Source organism: Panthera onca, chromosome E1, assembly GCF_046562875.1.
Source record: "Panthera onca isolate mPanOnc1 chromosome E1, mPanOnc1 haplotype 2, whole genome shotgun sequence".
In the NCBI taxonomy this organism is placed as follows: Eukaryota; Metazoa; Chordata; class Mammalia; order Carnivora; family Felidae; genus Panthera; species Panthera onca.
This window is the reverse complement of record NC_138352.1, coordinates 26,799,604-26,824,939: the sequence shown is the minus strand read 5'-3', so window position 1 is coordinate 26,824,939 and position 25,336 is coordinate 26,799,604. Positions and strand designations below refer to the sequence as shown.

General features: G+C 44.9%; 1 protein-coding gene across 1 annotated transcript in view; it reads left to right on the top strand.

Moving 5' to 3' along the window:
- The window catches only part of LOC132687104 (multidrug and toxin extrusion protein 2-like), a 57,827-nt gene that overhangs the window by 25,084 nt on the left and 7,407 nt on the right, over positions 1-25,336 (top strand). Inside the window, exons 9-14 of the mRNA XM_078437659.2 lie at positions 7,493-7,606; positions 8,510-8,577; positions 17,517-17,625; positions 18,187-18,262; positions 22,811-22,880; positions 24,059-24,191. Coding sequence (XP_078293785.1) covers positions 7,493-7,606; positions 8,510-8,577; positions 17,517-17,625; positions 18,187-18,262; positions 22,811-22,880; positions 24,059-24,191 — 570 coding nt within the window. The remainder of the gene's footprint in view (positions 1-7,492; positions 7,607-8,509; positions 8,578-17,516; positions 17,626-18,186; positions 18,263-22,810; positions 22,881-24,058; positions 24,192-25,336) is intronic.

Sequence of the window (25,336 nt, the reverse complement as noted above, 5' to 3'; positions counted from 1 at the left end):
TTCGCCACCAGCTAGTTCAGCATGTGTCTCTCCTAAATGACATTCTCCCAAATAACCACCATATGGTCGTGGAGGAAAACAAAAAAGAACACGTTATTCAGTGTGATATTCATTAATGTCCTAAGATGTGCCTTCTGTGTTCAAATTTCCATACCTGTTTTTTTGTAAATTTTTTTAATGTTTATTTATTTATTTATTTATTTATTTATTATTATTTTTTTTTTCAACGTTTTTTATTTATTTTTGGGACAGAGAGAGACAGAGCATGAACGGGGGAGGGGCAGAGAGAGAGGGAGACACAGAATCGGAAACAGGCTCCAGGCTCCGAGCCATCAGCCCAGAGCCCGACGCGGGGCTCGAACTCACGGACCGCGAGATCGTGACCTGGCTGAAGTCGGACGCTCAACCGACTGCGCCACCCAGGCGCCCCATTGTTTATTTATTTTTGAGAGAGAGAGAGAGAATGAGCAGGGGAAGGGCAGAGAGAGAGGGAGATACAGAATCCGAAGCAGGCTCCGAGCTCTGTGCTGACGGCTCAGAGCCCGATGTGGGGCTCGTTCGACCGCGACATCCTGACCTGAGCTGAAGTCGGATGCTCAACCGACTGAGCCACCCAGGCGCCCCTCCATACCTGTTTTTATGATCCAGGGTCCAGTGAGGGTCCATGTATCACCTTTGGTTGTTGTTGCTTTAGCCCCTTTTTATCTAAAACAATCTTCCCAGAGTGCCTGGGGGCCTCAGTGCATTAAGCATCCAACTTCGGCTAAGGTCGTGATCTCGCAGTTCATGAGTTCAAGCCCCGTGTCGGGCTCTGTGCTGACAGCTCAGAGCCTGGAGCCTGCTTTGGAGTCTGTGTCTCCCTCTCTCTCTGCCCCTTATCCGCTCACACTCTGTCTCTCAAAAAGTAAGTAAACATTAAAAAAAAAAAAATAGAACAATCTCCCCATCTTTTTTTGTTTTCCTGGCGCTGATTTTTCAAAGAGCCTGTGCCATTTTTTTCAGTGAATGTCTTAGACTCTGGATTTCTCCCCTCATGTTAGTTTCCTCATGAGCGGATTCCGATTAAAGCGTTTAGGCAGGAATACTATGAAGAGGGTGGTGTGTACTTAATCCGAGACCTATAATCGCAGGTGGCCCTGGCTTTGATCGTTTGGCTTAAGGTAGTGAGTGCCAGGTTCCTTCGTGGGAAATATACATTTTCTCCTTTGTAATTAGAGAGTAATCTGTAACACGACAGAGAGGATTTGACTGTCTGGGACTCCAGTAAATTCTCATTCGGTGGTTTAGCATCCGCTGCTGATTCGCACTTGAATAATGACTACAGTGGCGGTTTCAAATATTCTTACGTTTTCAGTGTGTGTACTTGCCTCCGTTAGGATGCATTCAGCTGTAAGTTACAAAAACCAAACAACTGGTTCAATCAGCTTAACCGTTAAAAGTTCAAGTAACTGACTCCTGTAACTGGAAGTCCCAGGGTAGGTGTTTCGGAATTTGAATGCAAAGGAGCCGTGGATGCCTGAGTGAAAATTAAGAGTTTCCAAGAGAAGTGAGGATGCTGGTTGTACAGGCAACTTTTAAGGCTCATTTGTGATATTTTACGATACGTGCTTTTTTCTGATCTCTGTTCTGTTCCCAGATAACGCACCTTTTGTATCATCATTAATCATAAATTTAGTTCTGGATTTTTAAAAATTTTTTTTTCCAGATTTTTAAGAATGCCAATAAAACATTATTTTGTCGTGTTTCAATTTATCAATGTTTTTAGACATTAATTTTTTTCACTGTTGCCTCTTGAATCTCATTCCTCCTTTCTGGATTATTTTTATTCTTGCTGATACATGTCTTTCAGAAGTTCTTTCAGGAAGGGCCTGGAAAGAGTAAACCCTCAGTCTGTTGATGTCTTAAAAAATGCCTTTATAGGGGCCCCTGGGTGGCTCGGTCGGTTGAGCATCCAACTTCGGCTCAGGTCATGATCTCATGGGTTCGTGGCTTTGAGCCCTGTGTTGGGCTCTGTGCTGACAGCTCAGACCCTGGAGCCTGCTTCAGATTTTTCTCCCCCTCTCACTGCCCCTCTGCCTCTTGCACTCTGTCTCTCTCAAAAATAAACATTAAAAAAACGCCTTTATCTTTTTCTCATTCTTGAATATTACTGGGTGTGAAAATCCAAGTTGGTAGCAACTCTGCTTGCACGGCTGATGTTACACTCTTTCCTTCTTGTTCTTGGTGACGGGTCTGGCATCAACCTGTCTTGGCTTTGTAGACAATCAAGTATTTTCTTTTGTAGTTTTTTTTTAATATATATATATATATATATATATATATATATATTTTTTTTTTTTTTTTTTAATTTACATCCAAATTAGCATATAGTGCAACAATGATTTCAGGAGTAGATTCCTTAGTGCCCCTTCCGCATTGAGCCCATCCCCCCTCCTGTACCCTCAGTTTGTTCTCCATATTTAAGAGTCTCTTCTGTTTTGTCCCCTTCCCTGAGTTTATATTCTTTTTGTTTCCCTTCCCTTATGTTCATCTGTTTTGTCTCTTAAAGTCCTCATGGGTGAAGTCATATGCTTTTTGTCTTTCTCTGACTAATTTCACTTTGCATAACACCCTCCAGTTCCATCCACATAGTAACAAATGGCAAGATTTCATTCTTTTTGATTGCCAAGTGATACTCCATTGTGTATATATACCACATCTTCTTTATCCACTCATCCATCGATGGACATTTGGGCTCTTTCCATACTTTGCCAATTGTCAATAGTGCTGCTAGAAACACGGGGGTGCATGTGTCCCTTCGAAACAGCACACTTGTACCCTGTGGATAAATGCCTAGTAGTGCAACTGCTGGGTCATAGGGTAGTTCTATTTTTAGTTTTTTGAGGAATCTCCATACTGTCTTCCAGAGTGGCTGCACCAGCTTGCATTCCCATCTTTTGTAGTTTTAAAAATTTTCTTTTCCTTTTTGTACCATAACATGGCCGCATGAGGATTTAAAGAAAATTATCTTAGACATTCAGTAAACTTTCTTAATCTGAGGGCCTCAGTTAAACTCTGGAAAAGTTTTAGCCTTTTCCTCTACTGTTTATTCTCCATTGCTGACTGTTCTGTCCTCTGCACTCAGACACCTTCCAGATGGCTTTATTTCTCTTCGTATGTTCTCTCTCAACTTTGTCCTGCGCCTTGAGACATCTTCTCTTTCCTGTCTCTGTTTGCTAATCACCTTTTAAGCTGTGACTTGTCTAGTTTCTGATCCATTTTTTGTTTTCGATTTGCAACAGTTATGTCTTTTATTCCTAAGATGTTACTTGGCTCTTTATCTGTCTATCCTTATTTCAAAACCTCCTGCCCTAAACATTTTAAGAATGCTTACTTAAAATTTTTTTTTTCGGATGGTCCTATTATTTCTACTTTATCCGGTGTGAAATCTTTCATGTGTTGGTTTTGTGGAGTTTCTTTCCTGGCATTAGATTTCTTATCTGTTTATATCCTGGGTCATGGAACATACCTGTATCCATATTTTGTTAATTTTAAGACTCATTTTTTTTTTTTTTTTTGCATATTAACGTCTGTATAATTGGAATTCCTCTTGCAGTTGATGTACTAAAATATAAAATACCATGTCATAATTTAATTGGCCGATTCTTTGTGGCACATAATGATACCTTAGATGCGTTGAAAGCCACACTTAATTTCACCAAGCATCGTCTGACCGATGCCTCCTACCTCAGACTGTGGTTTTGATCGGTTTCTTTATGATTTTTGTCTGTGAGCTTATTTCCCAAGGGGGTTGTCTTCCTTGTGAGTCACATATTTGCCCTATTTTTTTTAATGTTATTTATTTATTTTGAGAGAGAGATGGAGAGTGAGTAGGAGAGGGGCAGAGAGAGAGGGAGAGAGAATCCCAAGCAGGCTTCGCACTGTTAGCACAGAGCCCGATGCGGGGCTTGAACTTACAAACTGTGAGATCACGACCTGAGTTAAAACTAAGAGTCAGATTCTTAACTGACTGAGCCACCCAGGCACCCCATGGCCTGTCAGTTTTTTAAAGGTTTTATGTCTGATCAGATCAAATGAAATCTACCTGTTCTAGTCCCAGGCTTTCCTCACCATGACTGGATCAGGTTCATACCCTCTCCGGTACACGGCAGCCCTTTCTGCTCCTGGTTCATTTGTACCCATGGGTCTAGGCTGGCAGGTAGATTTTCTGGTCTCTTGATGGGGGACAAAGTGGGGGACGGGCAGTGCTTTCCTAACTCCTAACACTTCCTGCTCAGTGGAGCTTGTGCCTTTATCTCTGACCCTTCTCACCAGCCATAGCCACCTCATAATTCATGTGGATCATTTTCTATTGGTTCTTGATGTTGTTCTCCCCTCCAGCCTTCACCTCCAAATTTGGGGGTAGAGGGTGGGGTCCCAGCCCCTCTCTTCTCCTGCTGGGACCCAGTGAGGTGAATGGCAAGATGACTGTTGGGGCCTTTCTTTGTTCTTATGTTATAGAAATTCCTCAGTGTTGGGGCGCCTGGGTGGCTCAGTCAGTAAGCGTCCGACTTCAGCTCAGGTCATGATCTCACGGTCTGTGAGTTTGAGCCCCGCATCGGGCTCTGTGCTGACAGTTCAGAGCCTGGAGCCTGCTTCAGATTCTGTGTTTCCCTCTCTCTCTGCTCCTCCCCCACTCACACTCTGACTCTTTCTCAAAGATAAATAAACATGAAAAAAAGAAAAAAGAAATTCCTCAGTGTTTTTCAGTGCCTTCTTCCCCTCCCCTTCTTCCCTCTCTTGTCCTGGAATTTCTTATACTCAAATTCATGACACACTGATAGCCTCATTTCTTACAGGGCCCCCCTTCCGTTTTGGAGTGTTTCTCCCTCCCATTTCACAGTTCCCATTGTCCTCCTTTGAGGCACCTTCTCTGTGTTTAATGTATGTCTTTTGATGTGTATCTTTGAAAACTGCAAAGTGGTTTTATTGTTTTTGGCTGTATATATGTTTATATTCACCTAAGAGCATAAGAGTTCAGATTTCCTTTTTTTTTTTCATAATTTTTTTTTTTTTTCCACTTCACAGAGGTAGGCAAACAGCCCCACAAACTAAATCCAGCCACAGCTTGCTTTGGTAAATAAAGTTTCGAACACAGCCACACCTAATTGTCACCCGTTGCCGGTGGCCATTCTCGTGCTGCTACAGCAGACTCGAGTAGTGGCCTCAGGGACCATTTGGTCTGCGAAGTTGAAAATGCTTACTGTTTGGCCCTTTATGGAAAAAAAGTTCATTGACCTCTGATTTATAGCGTAGACGGTGGTTTTGCTTTAAGTTGTAGTGAAATGTACATAACATGAAATTTACCACCATAGCCATTTTTCAATGTATAGGTAAGTAGCTTTAAACAACACTCACGTTGTCGTGAAACCATCTCCATCATTCATCTCCAGAACTTTTTCATCCTGCAGAACTGGAACTCTGTCCTCGGTAAAGAGTAACAACTCCATTTCTCCCTTTTGTCCGTCCCCTGGCAACCACTGTTCCATCACTGGTTTTCTGTCTCTAAGTTCGGCTTCCCTAGATACTTCCTCTAGGTGGAATCATACAGTGTTGGTCTTTCTGGGTCTTCGCTTAGTGTCTTCGGGTTTGATTCATGTTGTAGCATTGTGTCAGAATCTCCTTCCTTTTTAAGAGTGACGAATACTCCGTTGTGGGTGTGGACCACATACCGCTTATCCATTCATTCCTTAATGAGCATGTGGACTCTCCTTCCACCTCTTGGGTGTTGGGAATGATGGTGCTCTGAACATGGGTGTGCAGGTAGCTCTTGGAGAACGTGCTTTCAGTTCTTTTTCTGTATGCTCAGCAGTGGTATTGCTGGACCCTGTGATACTTCTTAATTTTTTGAGGAACCACCATACTTTATTTCCATAGCGGCCGTACCATTTTACGTGCCCAGCAGCACGGCACGCGGGTTGCAATCTATCCACATTCTCACCAGCATGTGTTATTTTCCTTTTCTTTTCTTTTTTTTTTTTTTTAATTTTTTTTAACGTTTATTTATTTTTGAGACAGAGAGAGACAGAGCATGAACAGGGGAGGGGCAGAGAGAGAGGGAGACACAGAATCGGAAGCAGGCTCCAGGCTCTGGGCTCGAACTCACAGACCGTGAGATCGTGACCTGAGCCGAAGTCGGATGCTCAACCGACCAAGCCACCCAGGCACCCCTTTCCTTTTCTTTTTTAAAGCAGCCATTCTAATGGGTGTGAGATACCATCTAACTGTGATTTTGATTTGCATTTCCTTATTGATTAGTGAGGTTGAGCATTTTTTTTCACGTGCTGGTGGCTGTTTGTAGATCTTTGGAGAAATGTCTATTCAAGGCCTTTGCTCATTTGTTTAAATCATTAAAAAATTTTAACGTTTACCTGTTTATCTTGAGAGAGAGTGCCTGCATGCACATGTGTGCAAGTGGGAGAGGAGCAGAGAGAGAGAGGGAGAGAGGGAATCCTAAGCAGGCTCCGTACCGTCAGCACAGAGCCCAACGTGGGGCTGCGAGATCGTGACCTGAGCCAACATCAAGCGTCATCCAGATGTTCAACCGACAGAGCCACCCAGACGTCCGGGTTGTTTTATTGTAGTTCTTTAGATATTCTGGTTATGATATCCAGATATCCTTATCCGATACATGATTTGGAAATATTTTCTCCCATTCCGTGGGTTGCCAGACTCTGCTCTGTTGATGGTGTCCTTTGGTGCACAGAAATTTTCAATTTTGATGTAGCTGAAAAGATCTGTTTTTACGTTAGTTACCTGTGGGCAGTATAATGTCAGATCTCGCCGTGTTGCTTTAAAAATTTTTTTTTTTTAACGTTTATTTATTTTTGAGACAGAGACAGAGCGTGAACAGGGGAGGGTCAGAGAGAGAGGGAGACACAGAATCTGAAACAGGCTCCAGGCTCTGAGCTGTCAGCACAGAGCCCGACGCGGGGCTCGAACTCACAGACCGTGAGATCATGACCTGAGCTGAAGTCGGACGCTTAACCGACTGAGCCACCCAGGCGCCCCATCGCCGTGTTGCTTTATATACACCTGGTGTTCTGCTTTTAACGGTAATACGCATCGATCATAATTTACTTCTCTAGTTTCCCAGCGACGGTCTCCGTGATGCCCCCACCATCCCACAACCACAGCCTGCCTCAGTGAATATCTTCCGTGTGTTCCTATGGAGCTCTATGGGAGGGTCTCTGCCATTGGTACCCAGGAGTGAAATGTGTGGGTGGCAGGGCATACGCGTGCCTCAGTCTCACTAAGTGTTGCCAGCTCTGTCCCCACCATCTCAGACTCCAGTCTTGTTTGACATCTTTAAAATACATTCTTTTTCTGGAGACCTCTGCTTCCTCCCAGTCTCTGGCCCTTTGCAGGAGGCAGCCATGGGAAGTAGAATTGTTGGCGTCAGAGACTGTTCAACGAAAAGTAAAAGCTGTTTTCTCTCTCCCCTGTTCTCTAGGGTGGACTTGGGACTGTTTCCAAGAATGGGGCTCCTACATCCAGCTGGCTGTCCCCAGTATGTTCATGGTGTGCATTGAGTGGTGGACCTTTGAGATCGGAACCTTCCTTGCAGGTTGGTCAATGGTTCAGCGGAAATCTGAGAACAGCCTGGCGGATCTTGTCTCCACACCTCAAGAGACATAAGTCTTACTGCTCCTCCCTTTCCATTCCGCCGAGCTCTCGTGGGAGTTTTCAGCGTAGAATTAAATCCTTGCCCAACCGTAAGCATATTCGAGTTCAGTGGGCCTTTAGCTCTGCCTCACTGCCCTTCACTTTATAGATTCAGCGAGGGAGGTCATGGTTAAGAAGTGTGCCAAGGTCACGGAGAGGAAGAACTGAAACCTGAATCTGGGTCTCGTGACTCTCTCAGACCTTCTGCTTCAGCTGACTTTTGCTGGGCAGCATGCAGATTTTTAATCCATTTACAGAGGGACTGATTTGGCTCTGCTTTAGACGTGATCTTTGTTTCTATCAGAGCTGTGATAATTTTGGTCCTAGGTGTTCCCTGTAGCCATCTTACTGCCAGGAAAGTAATAGAGAACATAATAGAGACAGGATGACACTGATTGGTGTTAAAGGCTCTGGAGACACTTGAATACTCCAGCTCCCACCACATCAGAGTTCCTCCGTCTGCCTTCCCACCCCCCACATTGTGACCCCGCGTCTGCCCGAGGAATGACCTGCAACTCTAGGAGCCTCGTGTTCTACTTTAAACCTGATGTTTTGTTCCTTGGTGGATACAGACTTGTAGAGTGAACCTGTCCCATGTCGTAGCCGCCTTAGTTCTTGGAAGCTTCCTGGGAGTGGACACCTGGGGTTCTCCTCCGCACAGATCATGAATTCTGCCATTGGCTTTTGCTCCTGGGGGCGATCCTGGCTTCTTTTAAGTTAAGACACGTTCTGCTTTCACAAGGAAAACGTTTGCTTTGATCCACTTTCTGAGATGTGTTTTGTGTGTGTCTGTCCAACATTTCAGGACTGATTAGCGTGACAGAGCTCGGGGCCCAGGCCATCATTTACGAACTGGCCTCTGTAGCCTACATGGTAAGAACCGTTGAGGTGAGACCCAACACCTTCTCTGCACAAACTCTGCTAGGCTGTTGGCATTGCGTTCACTCGACACCCCCCGCCCCCCCACAGGCCGCGCACTGGGGAGAGAGGAGAGCCAGACAGCAGGAGAGAGAGCACACGGGAGGGAGCGTGGATTTTGGAGCCAGACACTGGGTTTGAGTCTTGCCATGCTGTTCCCAGCTGTGCGACTGTGAGCTCATTACTTAACCTCTCTGAGCTTCCGTTTTCTCATGTACAAAACGGGGAAGAAATGCTTCCACCGAGTGAAGGTAGAATATGATAACGTGTTAAAGCACTTGGCGCAACGCCTGGCACGTTTACGCCACAAATACGGAATCGGTGGTGCTGGGATATGATGGAGAGCGAGATGGGGATGTCCCCTGCCCTCCCGTGGCCTGTGGTCTGGTGGGGAGACAGAGACAAACAAGTAAACCGGTAAACGAGAGCATGACCGACATAGATGACGCGTAACCATAGAAGCAGCAATAAAAGTCTGAGGTGCGTAAAACCAGAGCTGTGTGCTTTCAGGCGGGGTCGTCAGAAACAGTCCTCTTGAGTTGCTGGTTAAGCTGAGACTTGAAAGGGGAGAGGAGCCGGCCCAGGGAGCCCGAGCGTGAGAGCTGACTGCGGAGCCTGAGCAGAGGCTCCGGGATGGAAAAGAGCATGTGGCGTGTTCAGGGGCCCCAGACAGGAACCTGGCTGACGGGGTTGGTGAGGAAAGAAGAGAGACGTGTAGAAGCCGGCTTAGGGGAGGACAGGTGTCTGGGGGTCTGGAAGGAGGCTGTTCGAATCATCTGGGTGAGCACCTAGGAGCCCGCTGGTGGGCGAGGAGAAAAGTGGGTGAGTTAGTTGTGCGGGAGGGCAGAGGTGACAGGACCTGGCCGGGGTTTGGGTGCGGGACGCAAGGCAATGAATAGGGAGAATCACAAACGACCCCAGAGTCTCCAGCTTGAAGAACCGCTTGAAGAGGATGCCTCTGCCTCTTGATACTTGAATATTCCAAACCCATACAAATCGTCCCTTTGTTTTGTTTCTTATTTTTTTTTTATTATTTTTTACCGTGAAATGTTCATTTTGAGAGAGAAAGAGCATGAGCTGGGAGGGGCAAGAGAGAGAGAGAGAGAGAGAGAGAGAGAGAGAGAGACTCCCAACCACGCTCCGTGCTGTCAGCACAGAGCCCAACACGGGGCTCGACTCCACAAACCAAGAGATCATGACTTGAGCCTAAGTCAAGAGTCAGACGCTTAATCAACTGAGCCACCCAGGCGCCCCTGATTCTTATTTTTTTTTTGAGACCAAGGGAGGCCATCTGGGCAGTGGGATTGTGGGGTTTTTGTTTCCTTTTTTTTTTTTTTTTTAATCTTAAAAATGAAAACAAAAAGGTTTTTAGTGGGGATCGATGAAGTCGTTTAGGAATAAAAAGGAAGCATGTCCAGGAGCAAACCCCAAGATGTACAAGTCAGGAGGAGGACAGCTCAGCCAAGAGGGAGGACAAGGCAGTGAGGAATGAAGAAAATCAAGAGAACACGTTGTAGAGGAAACGAGCTATCAAGGGTTCACCGAAGGAGTGACAGTTGTACGGAGAGCCACTAGGAGGTGGCGTAAGGCGAGGTTGGAAAGTGTCCCTTGGGTTTTGGGTCATTAGAGACCTTGGGTGGGGACCAAGAGCCGTATTCCAACACGTTGGCTTTCAAGGTTGGTGAAGGAGCAGAGGCTGCTGACGGAGACAGTTCCGTCTGGAGGTTTGGTAGTTGATGGTGGGAAATGATACCATCAAGGGAGGGTTTGGGTTTAGCTTCTGTTTTGAAATGGGGGCACTAGAGTTTATTTATAGATCTGTGGTCAACAGTACCTGTCTTCTAAATCTCTCGTCTTCCAAGTCTTCTCTGTTTCTACCTGCTCTGTCACAGGCTTCCTTTTGTTTTTATTTTTAGTTGAGGTAAAAACCACAAAAAGTAAAATTTACCATCTTAACCAATTTTAACTGTGCAATTTAGTAGCGTTAACGTTGTTGTGCGGGCGGCGCCCCGGGTGGCTCTGATGGTTAAGCGGCGACTTCGCCTCAGGTCGTGATCTCACGGTGGTTCGTGAGTTTGAGCCCTGCATCGGGGTCTGTGCTGATGGTGCAGAGCCTGCGTGGGATTCTCATTCTCTCCTCTCTCTCTCTCTCTCTCTCTCTCTCTGCCCTTCCCCCACTCATGCTTTCTCCCTCAAAATAAATAAACTTAAAAAAACATTGTGCAGCTGATCTCTAGAAACTTTTCGCCCTGTAAGATGGGAACGCTACCTATTAAACAGTTGCCTCTTTAATTGATTAACTCCTATAATTTAACACTCCTCCCTCAGCTGTTGGGAACCACTGTTCCACTTTCTGTTTCTTGTCACAGGCGTCCCTCTGTTAGAGACAGTAAGGCAATGATTCTTCATTATTCCTGTGGAAAAAACAAGTCCCCACAGGGGTGAGCTTACCGTAAAAATTATAAAATACAAAGAAATAATCTAGCATGGGCAAGAGCTTGCACAGTTACAACAAACAGGAAAGTTAGAGTTCAGAACTTGAGATGATGGTGTAATAATGGAGGAGTAGAAAAGTATCATGGTTAAAGTCATGAAACCTAAAAGAAGGAGCTGAAACCAAAAGAACGTTATTTGGAGAAGAACCGAGTAACATTTTTTAATTGACGAATTATAGCCATTCAGATGTAGTACTTGATAGGATCAGCAGATTAGTTAAAGCTGGAAAATAATGAACTTGAAGACCTATCTGGAAATTCTCAGAATAAAACAAAGACATGTAAATAGTTGGAATTAGATACATAGACCAATCTGTGCATATATGATCAAATGATTTTTAAGAAAGAGACCATTCAGCGGGGACAGGACAGTTTTTTCAGGAACGGATGCTGGGGAAACTGGACATCCACATGCAAAAGAATGAAGTTGCCCTCTTACCTCACACCATATACAAAAATTAACTCAAAGTGGATCAAAGACCTAATGTAAGCCCTAAGCAATAAAACTTCTAGAAAAAGACAGAAGGCCAGAGCTTCACGACATTGGATTTGGCAATGATTTCTTGCGTGTGACACCAAAGGCACAGGCAATGAAAGAAAAAATAGACAAGCCGGACTCGATGAATGAAAAATTCTGTGCATCCAAAGGCCATATTCACCGAATAAAAAGGCAGCCCACAATGGGAGAAAATACTTGCGAATACTGTGGGATAAGGGATTAGTATCCAAAATCTAGAGAGAACTAAAACTCAGTAGCAAAAAACCAAACTGGATTAAAAAATGGGCAGAGGACTTGAATAGATTTTTTTCCCAAGGAAGATCTACAGATGGACAATAAGCACGTGAAAAGATACTCAGCATCACTGATCATTAGGAAATAATTGACAAAACAACTACATTGAGATGCCACCTTATACACGTTAGAATGGCTACTATTCCAAAAACTCAAACACAGAAGATAACAAGTGTTGGTGGGAATGTAAAATGGTACAGCTACTATGGAAAGAAATGCGGTGGTCCTTCAAAAAATTAAAAATAACGGTGTCATGTGCTGAGGCAGTGTCCCTTTGGGGTAGACCTAAAAAGAACTGAAAACAAGATCTCCAAGATACCTGCACACCTGTGTTCGCGACAGCGTTACGCACAATGGCTAAAAGGTGGAAGCTGCCCACATGCCCCTCGACGAATGAATGAAGAAGCAGAATGTGATATACACATTCAGTGGAATATTACTCAGCCTTAAAAAGGAAGGAGATTCTGATATAGGCTACCAAATGGATGAGCCTTGGGACAACATGCTAAGTGAAATAAGCCAGTCCCCAAAAGACGTACAGGCATATACCTCAGACGCATTGCAGGTTTGGTTCCAGACCACAACCGCTAAGCGAATATTGCAATAAAGTCAACAAGGTAAAGTTTTTTGGTTCCACGGTACATATAAAAGTTCTGTTTACGTTACACTATAGTCTTAAGTGTGCAACAGCATCTGTCTAAAAGATGTCCATGTCCTAGTTAAAAATACTTCATTGCTCAAGAAAACTAACCATCCTCTGAGCTTTCAGCCAGTGGCAATCTTGGGACAAGGGTCTTGCCTCAGTGTTGACGGCTGCTGACCAGGGTGGTGGTTGCTGAAGGTTGGGGTGGCTCTGGCAATTGTTAAAAATAAGACAACCATGAAGTATGCTGCGTTGACCGGCGCTTCCTTTCGTGAACGGTTTCTCTGTAGCCTGTGATGCTGATTGATAGCATTTGACCCACAGCAGAACTTCTTTTAAAATTGGGAGTCAGTCCTCTCAAACCCTGCTGCTGCTTTTGTCAACTACGTTCATGTAATACTCTAAATGCTTTGTTGTCATTTCCACAATCTTTATGGCATCTTCACCAAGAGTAGATTTCCATCACGAGAAACCACCTCCTTGGGGCGCCTGGGTGGCTCAGTCAGTTAAGCGTCTGACTTCGGCTCAGGTCATGATCTCACTGCTCACGGGTTCAAGCCCCGCGTCGGGCTCTGAGGCCGATAGCTCAGAGCCTGGAGCCTGCTTCGGCTTCTGTGTCTCCCTGTCTCTCTTTGCCCCTCCCCTGCTCATGCTCTGTCTCTCTTCTTTCTCTCTCTCAAATATAAGATAAAACATAAAAAAAACTAAAAAAAAAAAACCACTTCCTTTGTTCATTCATAAGAAGCAACTCTTATCCATTCACGGTTTGTCATGAGGTTGCAACCATTCAGTCACGTGTTCAGGCTCCACTTCTAATTCCAGTTCTCTCGCTGTTTCCACCACATCTGTGGTTACTTCCTTCACTGAGGTCTTGAACCCCTCAAAGTCATCCATGAAGGTTGGAATCAACTTCTTCCAGACTCCTGCTCGTGTTGATATTTTGATCTCTTCTCCTGAATGATGGATGTTCTTAATAGCATCTAGAATGTTGAATCCTTTCCAGGTTTTCAGTTTACTTTACCCACATCACTGTCTATGGCAAATACAGTCTTAACGACACGTAGCTCTTAAATAGTTAAGACTCGAAAGTTAAAGTTTGGTCCACGGACTGCAAAATGGATGTTGTGTTGGCAGGCCCGAAAACAGCATTAATCTCATTGTACGTCTCCGTAAGAGCTCTTGGGTGACCAGGTGCGTTGTCAATGAGCAGTGGTGTTTTTGAAAAGAATCTTTTTCTGAGCAACAGGTCTCAACAGTGGGGTTTAAATACTCAGTAAACCATGTTAACAATAATTGTGCTGTCATCTAGGCTTTCATCTAGGCTTTCTTGTTCCATTGATAGGTAAAGCACAGGCCGAGTAGATTTAGCACAATTCTTCAGGGTCCCAGGATTTTCAGAATGCTAAGTGAGCATTGGCTTTGACTGAAAGCCACCAGCTTCATTAGCCCCTAACGAGAGTCAGCCAGTCCTTTGAAGCTTTGAAGGCAGACATTGATTTCTCTCCAGCTATGAAAGTCCTGGGTGGCATCTTCCAACATAAGGCTGTTTTGTGTGTGATGAAAAGCTGCTGTTGAGTGTGGCCACCTTCATGAGTCATCTTAGCTCGATCTTCTGGATAACCTGCCGCAGCGTCTGCATCAACACTTGACATTTCACCTCTCACGTTTACGTTATGGAGACGGCTTATTTCCTTAAACTTCCCAAACCAACCCCCGCTAGCTTCAGACTCTCCTTCCGCACTTCCTCACCTCTCTCAACCTTTACAGAATTGAGAAGAATCAGCCTTGCTCTGGATTAGGCTTTGACTTCAGGGAACGTTGGGGCTGGTTTGACCTTCTGTCCAGACCACTGATCCTTTCTCCACATCAGCAATAAGGCTTCACTGGACTAGCACTTTTCCTTTCCCTCGAGAACTTTTCCTTTGCATTCACAACTTGGCCAACTGGTGCAAGAGGCCGAGCTTTCATCCTGTCTCCGTTTCTGAGATGCCTTCCTCGCTAAGCTCAGTCGTTTCTGGCTTTTGGTGTCAAGTGAGAGACATAAGACGTCCTTTCCCTTGAACACATAGAGGCCATCGTAGGGTTATTTCTTGGCCTAATTTTAATATTGTTGTGTCTCAGGGAAGGGGGAGGCCTGAGGAGAGGGAGAAAGGTGGGGGAACAGCTGGTTGGTGGAACAGTCAGAACACGCATAGCATTTATCAGTTAAGTTTGCGGTCTTAAACGGGCTCCGTGAACGAAGTCTACAGTTCGTTTGATCTCATTTTTTGTTCACTTTATTACATTTCCTTTAAAAACTATTTGGGTTAAATAGTCGAAGAACTTTTTCCTAAGACTATATGGAAGGTGAGCTGTGAGCCATGCACATACGAAAGAGCCTTTATTTTTCCTGTACACCTGTTCAGTAATCTGAGTGTAGAATTCTAGCTTCAAAACAATCTTCCCTCAGAATTTTTAAAGCCTTGCTCTATGTTCATCTGGCATTTGAGTTACTAATGTGAAATTTGATCTTAATCTGGTTCTTGTTCCTTTGTGACAACGTGGGTTTTCTCTTCGAAAGTTTTAGCATTTATTTCTTTGTCCGTGTAGTTGTGACATTTTTCAAGTGTGGGTTGCTCTGCAGGTACTTCTTTACTTACCCTGCTCATTAGCACTTGGTACATACCCTTTCAGAACGAAGGCTTTTGCTTTCCTCAACTCTGAGAAGTTTTAAAACTATTACTCTTTCTCCCTTTCTGTACCTTTTTTCTGTTCTCTCTTTTCAATTGCCTATTGGGTGGAGGTTGATCTCCAGTATTGAACTTGGTTTTTCTTCATCCGCTAAGAAACGTGGCGCCAGAGGGGCTCAGACGGTTGAGCATCCAACCCTTGATTTCGGCTCAGGTCATGATCCCAGGGTTGTGGGATTGAGCCCCCCCTACCCCCACCCCCGTCTTGGGCTCCATGCTGAGCATGGAATCTGCTTAAGATTCTCTCTCTGCCCCCTCCCCTGCTTGCACGCTCTCCAAAATAAAAAGAAAATCTCTTTGTCTTTTTGTAATTAAAATTTTTGGTTGGTTTTTAGTTTCCAAGAACCCCTTCTTTTTCTCTTACAGTCCCTTCTTCATGGGAACCTGTTCTTTTTTTTTTTTTTTTTTTTTTCTTTTCTGCCGTGTTATCTTTTTAATATCTTTGGATACAAAGTGGAACCTTCAAACATTCTCTTCTGTTCTCTGAGTCACCTCATTTGTTTCCTCTGAAGTCAGTTGGTCTCTTATTTATCTTGGTCTCTTTTGCAGGTATGTTCTTTGGTTTTCCTCAAAGATCTGGTGATCTTTATTGTACTTACGAAAGAGTGACTACGTTTAAGAAAGAGCGAATACGTTGATTGGTAAAATAAACGGCTGGCGTGGCTTTTCTGATCTTGTTATTTGGGGATGTTTCTCTAACAGACCTCTCCCCTGAATGGGAAGGACCAGTAGGGAGCCGAGTCCAAAGGTGTCTCTGTCATGTGGCATCTTCATTTTAGGGTTTGTGGGCAAGGAGCAGGGAGCAGGCAGTCTGACTTCCCCTCCCATGTCCCACCTGTCCCCAGGACACTACAAGAAGGGCTTGGTTCTGAGGTGCTCACACCATGCAGGGAGCTCTCCCACTTTGCTTTTCTACCTTTAGCCTAGTCCTTGTGTGTTCAGTGGGGCTGGGAGGGAGGACCAGGTAGGCGATGGGGTCTGGCTGTGCTGTTCGTAGTGAATCTGATCTCCCTGAGTACCGCTCACCACCGCCTCGCTGATGGACCTGAAGCCTCCAGCCTCCTGATGCTGCACTGAGAACAGCTAGCAGGATGTGGCCTCCGCCTGTCTGTATTCTGGACTGTGGTTTTCTGTGGTTCTTCCCCGGGGTGGTGACATCACTTCCCCTCTTCCAGAAGCCAGTGTGCTCTCGTCTTCTCAGTGATGTGTGAATGAACTTCTTTTCTGTGCAGCATCTTGACTGATGTTTTAATGGTGTTTGGGAGGGAAGAGAGTTAAGCCTGTGAGCTAGTTGTCCATCTTGAACCAGAAGACAATTAGGTATATACTCTGGGCATGCAAGTCTTACAATGTTTTACAGAGTCAGTCCGTGGTTTCTCAAGTTCTTAACCGAGTGTGTATTTTACCAACTCGGGCTAGTTCTCAAAACAGTAATAAGTTAGAGGTGGTCGGGAGGATGCTGTTTCTGGTAGGAATGAGAAGTTAAAGCTGGTGTATAAATTGTCGGCAGACATGACAGCGAAAACCAGAGTTTTCTATACAACCCATGTTATTCGAACAGCTCCCGAGAGCAGCACTGTATTTATTACAGGATAATGACAGGAGGTCAAGAGCACGGCTTCGGAGATCGACTAATGGTCTGTGTAAGAGCAAGGAAGCTTATAGCTTCGGATTTCCATAATGAATGATGAAAAATGAGATTTTGGAGACACATTTCAGTGTCCTGGATAATTAGAAGTATGGAATGTTGGACACAGTGGAGTTAATGGAGTCAGATTTCATCAGCGTTCATCAGGTTCTTACACTATGCCAGGCTTTGAGCTAAGTGCTTTTCCGTGTGGCTCATTTAATTTTTACAAATTATCTCTGTATTTATAATGCATTAAATCTTACCTCGCGGAATGCAGCTAGATTGAATTAAGTCTCGATGGTACGTGTCCGGCCAGTGAAGGAGGTGCTTTGCCCTGAACTCCCACTGCGTTAAGAGATTCTGCCCTGATGGATGTGATACAGGTAGCAGTCAGGGCAGCCATTATCCTTGTTTAGGAACGAAGAGGTTGGGTGTGAGCGGGACTGAGCGATTGGATTGTGGTCACACAGCTCAGCTGTAACAGAACCAGTTCGAGAACACGGACGATTGTCTGTGTCTAGGGCTCTCGCGTGGTTGGACCCTAGGGCACTAGCATTCTCGCAGGCCCTCTGACTTCTTACGATCTGTGATTGTTGGTTCTCAGGTGCCCCTTGGCTTTGGTGTGGCGGCCAGTGTCCGAGTGGGCAATGCTCTGGGGGCAGGGAATGCCGAGCAGGCTCGGGACTCCAGCATCACCGTTCTCCTGTGTGCGGGTGAGTTGAAGCAGGTCCGCTCTCTGGCGTCCATACTGATTTTTGTCTGATAGGTTACGGTACACGTTTCGGAGTTTCTCTGGGGAATGGATTTATATATATGGCCTCAGCTAGAATATTCTTTAAGCCCTTTTCAGGTCACTCAGCAAAATGAAACTTCTAATGGTGATTTTCCGTTACCGGGCACCAATGAAATGGTGCACTCGGTAAGACTGAAAAGTCTTCAGATTGTTATCACACGCGGGCTTGTTTTCTGACCAAAGCCTGTATGACTGAGTCTCCGCATCCCCGGACCGCTGCCTCTTCGAGCAGTTTTAATGTTTTGGAATCTGAGCAGTTAGAGAAGATTCTGACCGTATAGACATCTCACCGAGCATCTTTTTCTATGAATGTGCCTTCGACAAAGGAGTGAGAATCAGGACTTCCTTGCTGTTTTCAAGAGACAGTAATAAACACTTGTAATTGGGACCTTTCTGAAATCATTGACGCCAGTCTCTCCTGAGACTGGATTTATTACTTGGGACAACTGTCACTTCCCGCTGCTGCTTCTCTATTTTCCAGGTGTCTGCGCTCTCGTAGTGGGCATTGTACTCTCAGCGATGAAGGATGTGATTGCCTATGTATTTACCAGTGACAAGTATGTACCCATCTTCTAGAACGATGTTTTCCGTTTTATGCTTTCTTTTTTCACTGTACTTTTCTGGTTCTAAGAGGTGAGTAGTATTTTGCTTCACGGGAAGTAGGGCAGCCAGCAATGAGAACCCCGGTACTCCATTGGAATGAAATTGGACGAAGGAAGCCCATGGGCACTGTCCCCGTTCCTCCAGTACCCAATTCGTTCATTTATCGAACCCCAGTGGCATTTCTCTCGTGCTCAATGCTGGTTCTGCTCAGAAATACCTAGAAAAAGCACATGGCATGTCCTCGTCCCCAGAAAGGCACGTCCCAGTCCAGAGCACGCTGACAGCATGATGCCTGAGTCAAAAGGGCAGAATTTATATAAACCACTGACTCAGTCTTAGGTTGAATTTTATTGCATCTTCTGTAACTCTGTGTTTGCATAGTTATTTAGATATAATGAAGTGTCTTTTGAATAAACCAGATCCTTTTTATGAAAAGGTTTCGGTGATTTGCACTGTTTGCCTCAGATTACTTTCATAAAGAAACTCAGTTGAGGGGCACCTGGGTGGCTCAGTCGGTTGAGCGTCCGACTCTTGATTTCAGCTCAGGTCACGATCTCATGGTTCATGGGTTCGAGCCCCGCGTCGGGCTCTGTGCTGACAGCTCAGAGCCTGGAGCCTGCTTCCAATTCTGTGTCTCCCTCTCTCTCTGCCCTTCCCCCACTTGTGCGCTCTCTCTCTCTCTCTCTCTCTCTCTCTCTTTCTCTCTCTCTCTCAAAAATAAACGTTAAAAAAATTTTTTTAAGTAGCTGATTTAAGGATTTTTCTTGCTCCAAAGTCTGGGCACCCTCAGAGATTAGTCTTATTAATTGCTTTGCTCCCTCCGTACAGGTGCCATACATTCTTGTTTCTTTACATGAGTCATATTTTTGGTTGAAAACTGGACATTTTTTACATCGTAATGTGGCAATTCTGGAGATCCGAACCGCCCCCATCCCCCAAGGTTTTTTGTTGCCGCTTGCTGGCTTAGTGGCTTTTATGAACTAATTTGGTGAAGTCTGTATTTTTTGTCCGGTGTGGCCACTAAAGTCTCTGTTGCATTAGCTTGCTGATCGGCTAATTACTGGACCAAATTTCCTTAGCTACATGCATCCCACTTACCTCCCACTCTGCAGAGGGGCTCTCTGTGCGTGTATCAGGGTAGCCTTCAGCACTCGGCCAGGCAGTTTACAGCTTGGCCTTCGCCCTCATTTCCTGCCTGTGCGGAGCCTCAAGTTCAGCCAGAGGTGAGAGCTTAGGCCCTCTCCGGTCTTTCTTGAGCACATACCCAGTCATATGCCTGCGTGTGGCCTTTTAGATTCCCAGGGACGCGTCAGAGCTTTGAAGCCCCTATGGATGTCTCCTTGCCCAGCCTTTCCTGCCGAGCTTGTCGGTTAGTCTTGTTTGTGCCAACTCTTATCCAGTGCTTCAGGCAGAAGCACCTAAAACATTTGCCTGCAGACATCTCTCAGAGGCCAGCTGGAGCACTGGCCAGGTTTGAGTCCAGAGAAATAAAGACAGCGTTTCAAGGGGAGTCTTTTGAGGAACAACCTGACAGGTGGTCTCTGTGCAAAATAATGGCTGTTCCTTGGGAATGAAGCTTTGAAAAGCTTCCGCTCCTTCTTCCTCCTCCAGTCCTGGAAATAGGGACTGTTACTTATCAAGGTTACTGCTGAGCTGGGAGCCGGGGATGGTACTCAGGTCAGTGGCAACACCACAGACATCGCTGTTACTACCAAGACTCGGCAGCTTCCCTTGAGGAAGCACTCCCCAGGTCACCGCAAGCCGTTGGTTAATGTCTAGAATCCGAAAAAAATGGATTCTGACCATATTTGCCGGTTTCTGACAGTTTTCTTTTTTTCCCGCGAATGGGCCATGCCTTCTTTGTGTGCTTTGTAATTTTATGTTGAAATGACATTCTGAATATTGTAACACAATAGCTCTGGAGATTAGGTTCTCCTCCCTCCTCAGGCATTGCTGTTCTGCATTTGTCCCGTTTGCTTAGTGATTTTTCCAAACCATTTTTTTTTGGTTTTGTTTTTTGTTTTACAAAGACTATGTTGCTTGTCGTGTGTGGTGTCTGTTGTCTCCTCAGTGAGCCAGTGGCCCGGCAGATTTCCTCAAATGCCTTGATCCAATAAGAAAAGAACATTTTTAAAAAGTTCTGTCTCTCTCAATTATCTGACAGGCACTGCGTGGGAAGCGGCCTCTGTGCTGGGCCCGTAGTGAACCGCCAAGGAGATCAAAACCCACAACTCTGACTTTTGGAGCACGAGATCCTTATTGTCCAACATGCCACCAACTAGCCACACCAGGAATGCAGGCAGCCATCCCTACACCTGCCTGCCATGGGACCAGGGGACAGGAAGCGGTAGCTAGTCTGTGAAACCCCAGGATTCATGGATACTTACTAGGCTCATTCTTCATGAAGCACTGCGTGCTTCAAGTTTTCAGCTCGACTCCAGAGTTGTGAAAATGGTTGATTTTGACATTTCTGGCCAGTTCAATCATTGTTTTGGTAAAAGGATTGATTCTTGGAGCTTCCTCCTCCATCAGCTTCCGTCATGTCATCTGGATATAGACTTTGCATACTAATCTGACTTTTTTTTTAATATAATTTTTTAGATGTTTTTATTTTTGAAAGAGAGAGAGAGAGAGAGAGAGACAGAGCATGAGCTGGGAAGGGTCAGAGAGAGAGGGAGACACAGAATCCGAAGCAGGCTCCGGGCTCCGAGCTGTCAGCACAGAGCCCGACATGGGGCTCGAACCCCCAGATCGCGAGATCACAAGCTGAGCCGAAGTCGGACACTTAACTGAATGAGCCACCCAGATGCCCCCTAATCTGACTCTTAATCCATATTGTAGGTTAGTTTTTTTTTTTTCCTGGAAATCTTCCAGATGTTATTTGTGTCTTTGCACATGCTTAGGCATAGGTGAATATTTTTTCTTTTATTTGGTGTGGCACTTTGTAGACTCAGTCCGAAGTGCTGAATTTTTCTTTAGCTCTGGGATATTTATATAAATGGTAGAACTTCTGGATGAATCTGACTTGTCTCTTCTCTCCTCCTCTGTGCTTGGGGTCATTTCTTCAACTTTACCTTTCAAATTGAGATTTAGTATTTTGCCATGTCTGTCTCATTATTCAGTCTTCAAACAGAATGTTTTCCTGTAATGGTCATATTTTTTTGTTTCATTTTTCCCCCCCGATTTACTCCTTGTTCCTTGGATTCGGTGGTGGCTTTTGTGTCACCTGTTCTGCATGCTCATTTGGGTCTGTCCTTTTTGTGTGCGGGCTGTTGATTTTCTTCCGAGTCCGGTGAACACTGGGCTAATGTCTGTATTTGAATGAAAGACGATTTTGATTAGTAGGGATAGTGTACCATGAGGCAACTTCACAGTCCTATGGATCTATTCCAGAGAGGTCTCTCCTCTGGTGAGAGGGCTGACTGCAGGCTTTGTCTGTATTGGTGGTACCTGTTGACCAGCAACCTTCCCCTTTAAGGCGAATGGGAGGGAAGCAGAAAACTTCCTTTGGGGAGAGTACGATAGCCTGTTTCATGTATTCCAACCACATTGGCTCCCTCTTTTTTGTTTTTGTTTTTCAAATGTGTATTTACTTTTGAGAGACAGAGCATGAGCAGGGAAGGGGCAGAGAGAGAGAGAGAGAGAGAGAGAGGGAGACGAAATGAGCTCCAGGCTCAGAACTGTCAGCACAGAGCCCGACGCAGGGCTGGAACTCAAGCTCTGAGATCCTGACCTGAGCCAAAATTGGATGCTTAACCAACTGAGCCCCCCAGGCGCCCCCGTCTGCAGGTCTTCAGACCCCTCCAGCTCTGCTGTGTCTCTCTCCAGAGTCCCAGTATCCCCACTGTCATCCCTCCCCAGACGGACCTTCTACCACATTCAGAGTTCAGAGGATCCATGAGGGGGCAAGTGTTTCCTGTGTGAACACTGGCCTTCACCTCCATCTTTGAGGAAGTGTCCCATTCACAGAGGAAGATTACCAGCCATAGGCTGAAACATTTTTTTTTCCAACCTGCACGTTTTTATACTCCTAAGCAAAACTTTAAGAATTATCCTCTAGGGGAACCTGGGTGGCTTAGTCGGTTAAGCAACCGACTTGGGTTCAGGTCATGATCTCGCGGTTCGTGGGGTTCGAGCCCCACATCAGGCTCTGTGCTGACGGCTTGGAGGCTGGAGCCTGATTCAGATTCCGTGCCTCCCTCTTTCTCTGCCCCTCCCCTGCTCACGCCCTGTCTCTCTTTCCTTGAAAAATAAATAAACATTAAAAAAAAAAAAAAAGAATTATTCTCTATAGTGACAGCCTAGGCCATGCCCCTTTTACTCTCGATTCTAACTAAGAAAATTTAGTGAGGTTTTATTGGGTACTCGTTTTGTCAAATAGAAAAGTTGTGTTTTCAGTGAATTACTGATCCGTTAGTTAGGTTTGTCAGATCAGTAGTAATTAATATACTCCACTTAAATGTAATTTTGGGGTCACTGACCACTTTCTTTTCCTCCCACAGAGATATTATTTACCTTGTGAGCCAAGCGATGCCTATTTTTGCTCCCTTTCATCTATTTGATGCCCTTGCAGTGAGTACCTGGAGTGATTTTACCCCCACCTAATATGCATAGCAAGATTTGTTTTGCGTTTCTAGTTTTGAATTAAATATGCGATTTCATCCTTGAGAACAGAGAGTTCTTGCCACAAGCGTTCTTTTTTTTTTTTTTTTTTTTAACATTATTTTTGAGAGACAGAGACAGAGCACTAGTCAGGGAGGGAGAGGGAGAGAGGAAGACACAGAATCCGAAGCCGGCTCCGAGCCGTCAGCACAGAGCCCGGCGAGGGGCTCGAACTCAACGAACCGTGAGATCATGACCTGAGCCAAGTCAGAGCTTAACCGACTGAGCCACCCAGGCGCCCCTTGCCGCAAGCATTCTTCACCGTTTGTGGGAAAGATGGGTGACGCTAGAGTATAACATCTCAAGGTAGAAGAGACCAGAGCTATCCAGCCTCCTCTTTATCTGGGGCCTGAATGCCCTGTGTGGCTCTTAGCCACATGAGCAGGCCCGTATCTACTGTATTGTCCATGGCAGGCCAGGCCACCTTCGAGTTGACCCTGACCACGAGAAAGTCTTTCTCTAGGCTGATCTTCTGTGGGTTTGTAGGAGTTTGAAGATCCTTCTGCTATACCCTGGAATCATGCCTTGAGTCGTCTTCCCAATTTCAGCAGTTAGCCCTCATGACTTGATTTCTAGGTCCGTTTGCCATCTTTCTTTTTCCCCCAAGGAGTTTCTTCCGTTTTATTGTTACCAGTCTGAAGGTGTGATACCCGATTGAATACCAGCTGTGGTAAGAACAGTGTGGAAGAGAACGATGGTTGCCACCACTCTGACTCTGGGCATTTTTGAAGCCCATGGTCCCATTCCTGTTTTTCAGCCATGGTATCAGACTAGTTTCTGCTGAGATTTCCATCAGTGAACCTTAAACTTTTTTTTTTTTTTAATCATACACTTACAAAATATTTTTAAGCAAAGATTTTAATAACATTACCTGTGGGTTTCTGATGAAAGCCGCTATAGCTTATTGTCATTAACATAACTTTAGAAGCAAAACGTTTTTATCTCTTACGTAACGTGCAGTTCTTGTTTTGAGATAGAACTGTGTGATCACATCCAAACCTGGGATGTATTAATGTAATATTCCTCACGAACCTGACACGAGGGTAGGTACACGGCTGTAATGGTGGTCTTGGTATTCCTCTCTTCAGGGCACCTGTGGTGGAATCCTGCGAGGTACAGGAAAACAAAAGATCGGTGCTATCATGAACGCCATCGGTTATTACGTGTTTGGTTTTCCCATTGGAGTATCTCTGATGTTTGCCGCAAAACTTGGGATAGTAGGTATGTTTTTGATTCCTCAGTGATTAACCTTGAATCTCATTTGTCATATTAAGATAAGCTGCTTGAGATATAAATTAGCTGACCTAAGGGGCCCCTGGGTGGCTCAGGCGGTTCAGCATCCCACTCTTGATTTCGGCTCAGGTCGTGATCTCACGGTTCGTGAGTTCGAGCCCCACATCGGGCTCCACGTTGGTGGTGTGGAACCTGCCTGAGATTCTCTCTCTCTGCCTTTCATGCTTTCTAGCTCTCTCTCTCTCTCTCTCTCGAAAATAAATAAACTTAAAAAAAAAAATAGTTGACTGATAAGTAGCCCCTGTGGAATTGTTTTCTCTCAAAATAGTTACTCCTCTGCCTTGTCTGTACCAAAACCCTGGAAAGGTAGTCTTGAAAAAAGTAGACATGATCTGTGTCCTCAGGATGAGACCAAGATTAAGTAATTACACGGTAATTCCATTTGGATTCAGTACTGCAGGCGAGAAGAACTGGGTCCTGTGAGCACCTGTGAGTTCCCTCACTGGTTGGAGGGGACATCTGAGCCTTGACGGACTCGCCAGAACTGGCTTGCCCGAAGGTAGTAATGTGTTAGCTTCAGACCCGAGACATGATGAATTACCTAGATGAAGTGAACACCATTTACTGAAAAAGTGTTCTTTCCCCACTGAATGATCTTGGCACACTTGTTGAAAATTAGTTGGCCACGGACGTAGGAGTTTATTTCTGGACTCTGTTCCTCTCCACTGGTCTCTCTGTCTAAACCAGTACGACTCTCTTCTGGATTACTGTAGCTGTGTTTACTACAAAACTTACTGTTTTGAAATCAGGAAGTGTAAGCCTTGCAACCTTGTTCTTTTTTTAATTTTGTTTTGGCTATTTGGGGACCCTTGGAATATTCCATATAAATTTGAGGGTCAGGTTTTCCATTTTTTGCAAAAAGGCCATTAGAATTTTTATCAGGATTGCATTGAATCTACAGACTGCTTTGGAGAGAATATTGCAATCTTCAGTCCTCCAGTCCATGAACACAGGATTTCCATTTATTTAGGTCTTTAATTTCTTACAGCAACGTTTTGTAGTTTTCAATGTTTTTTGCTTCCTTGGTTAAATTTATTCCTAGATATTTTATTCTTTTGGATGCTATTGTGAAT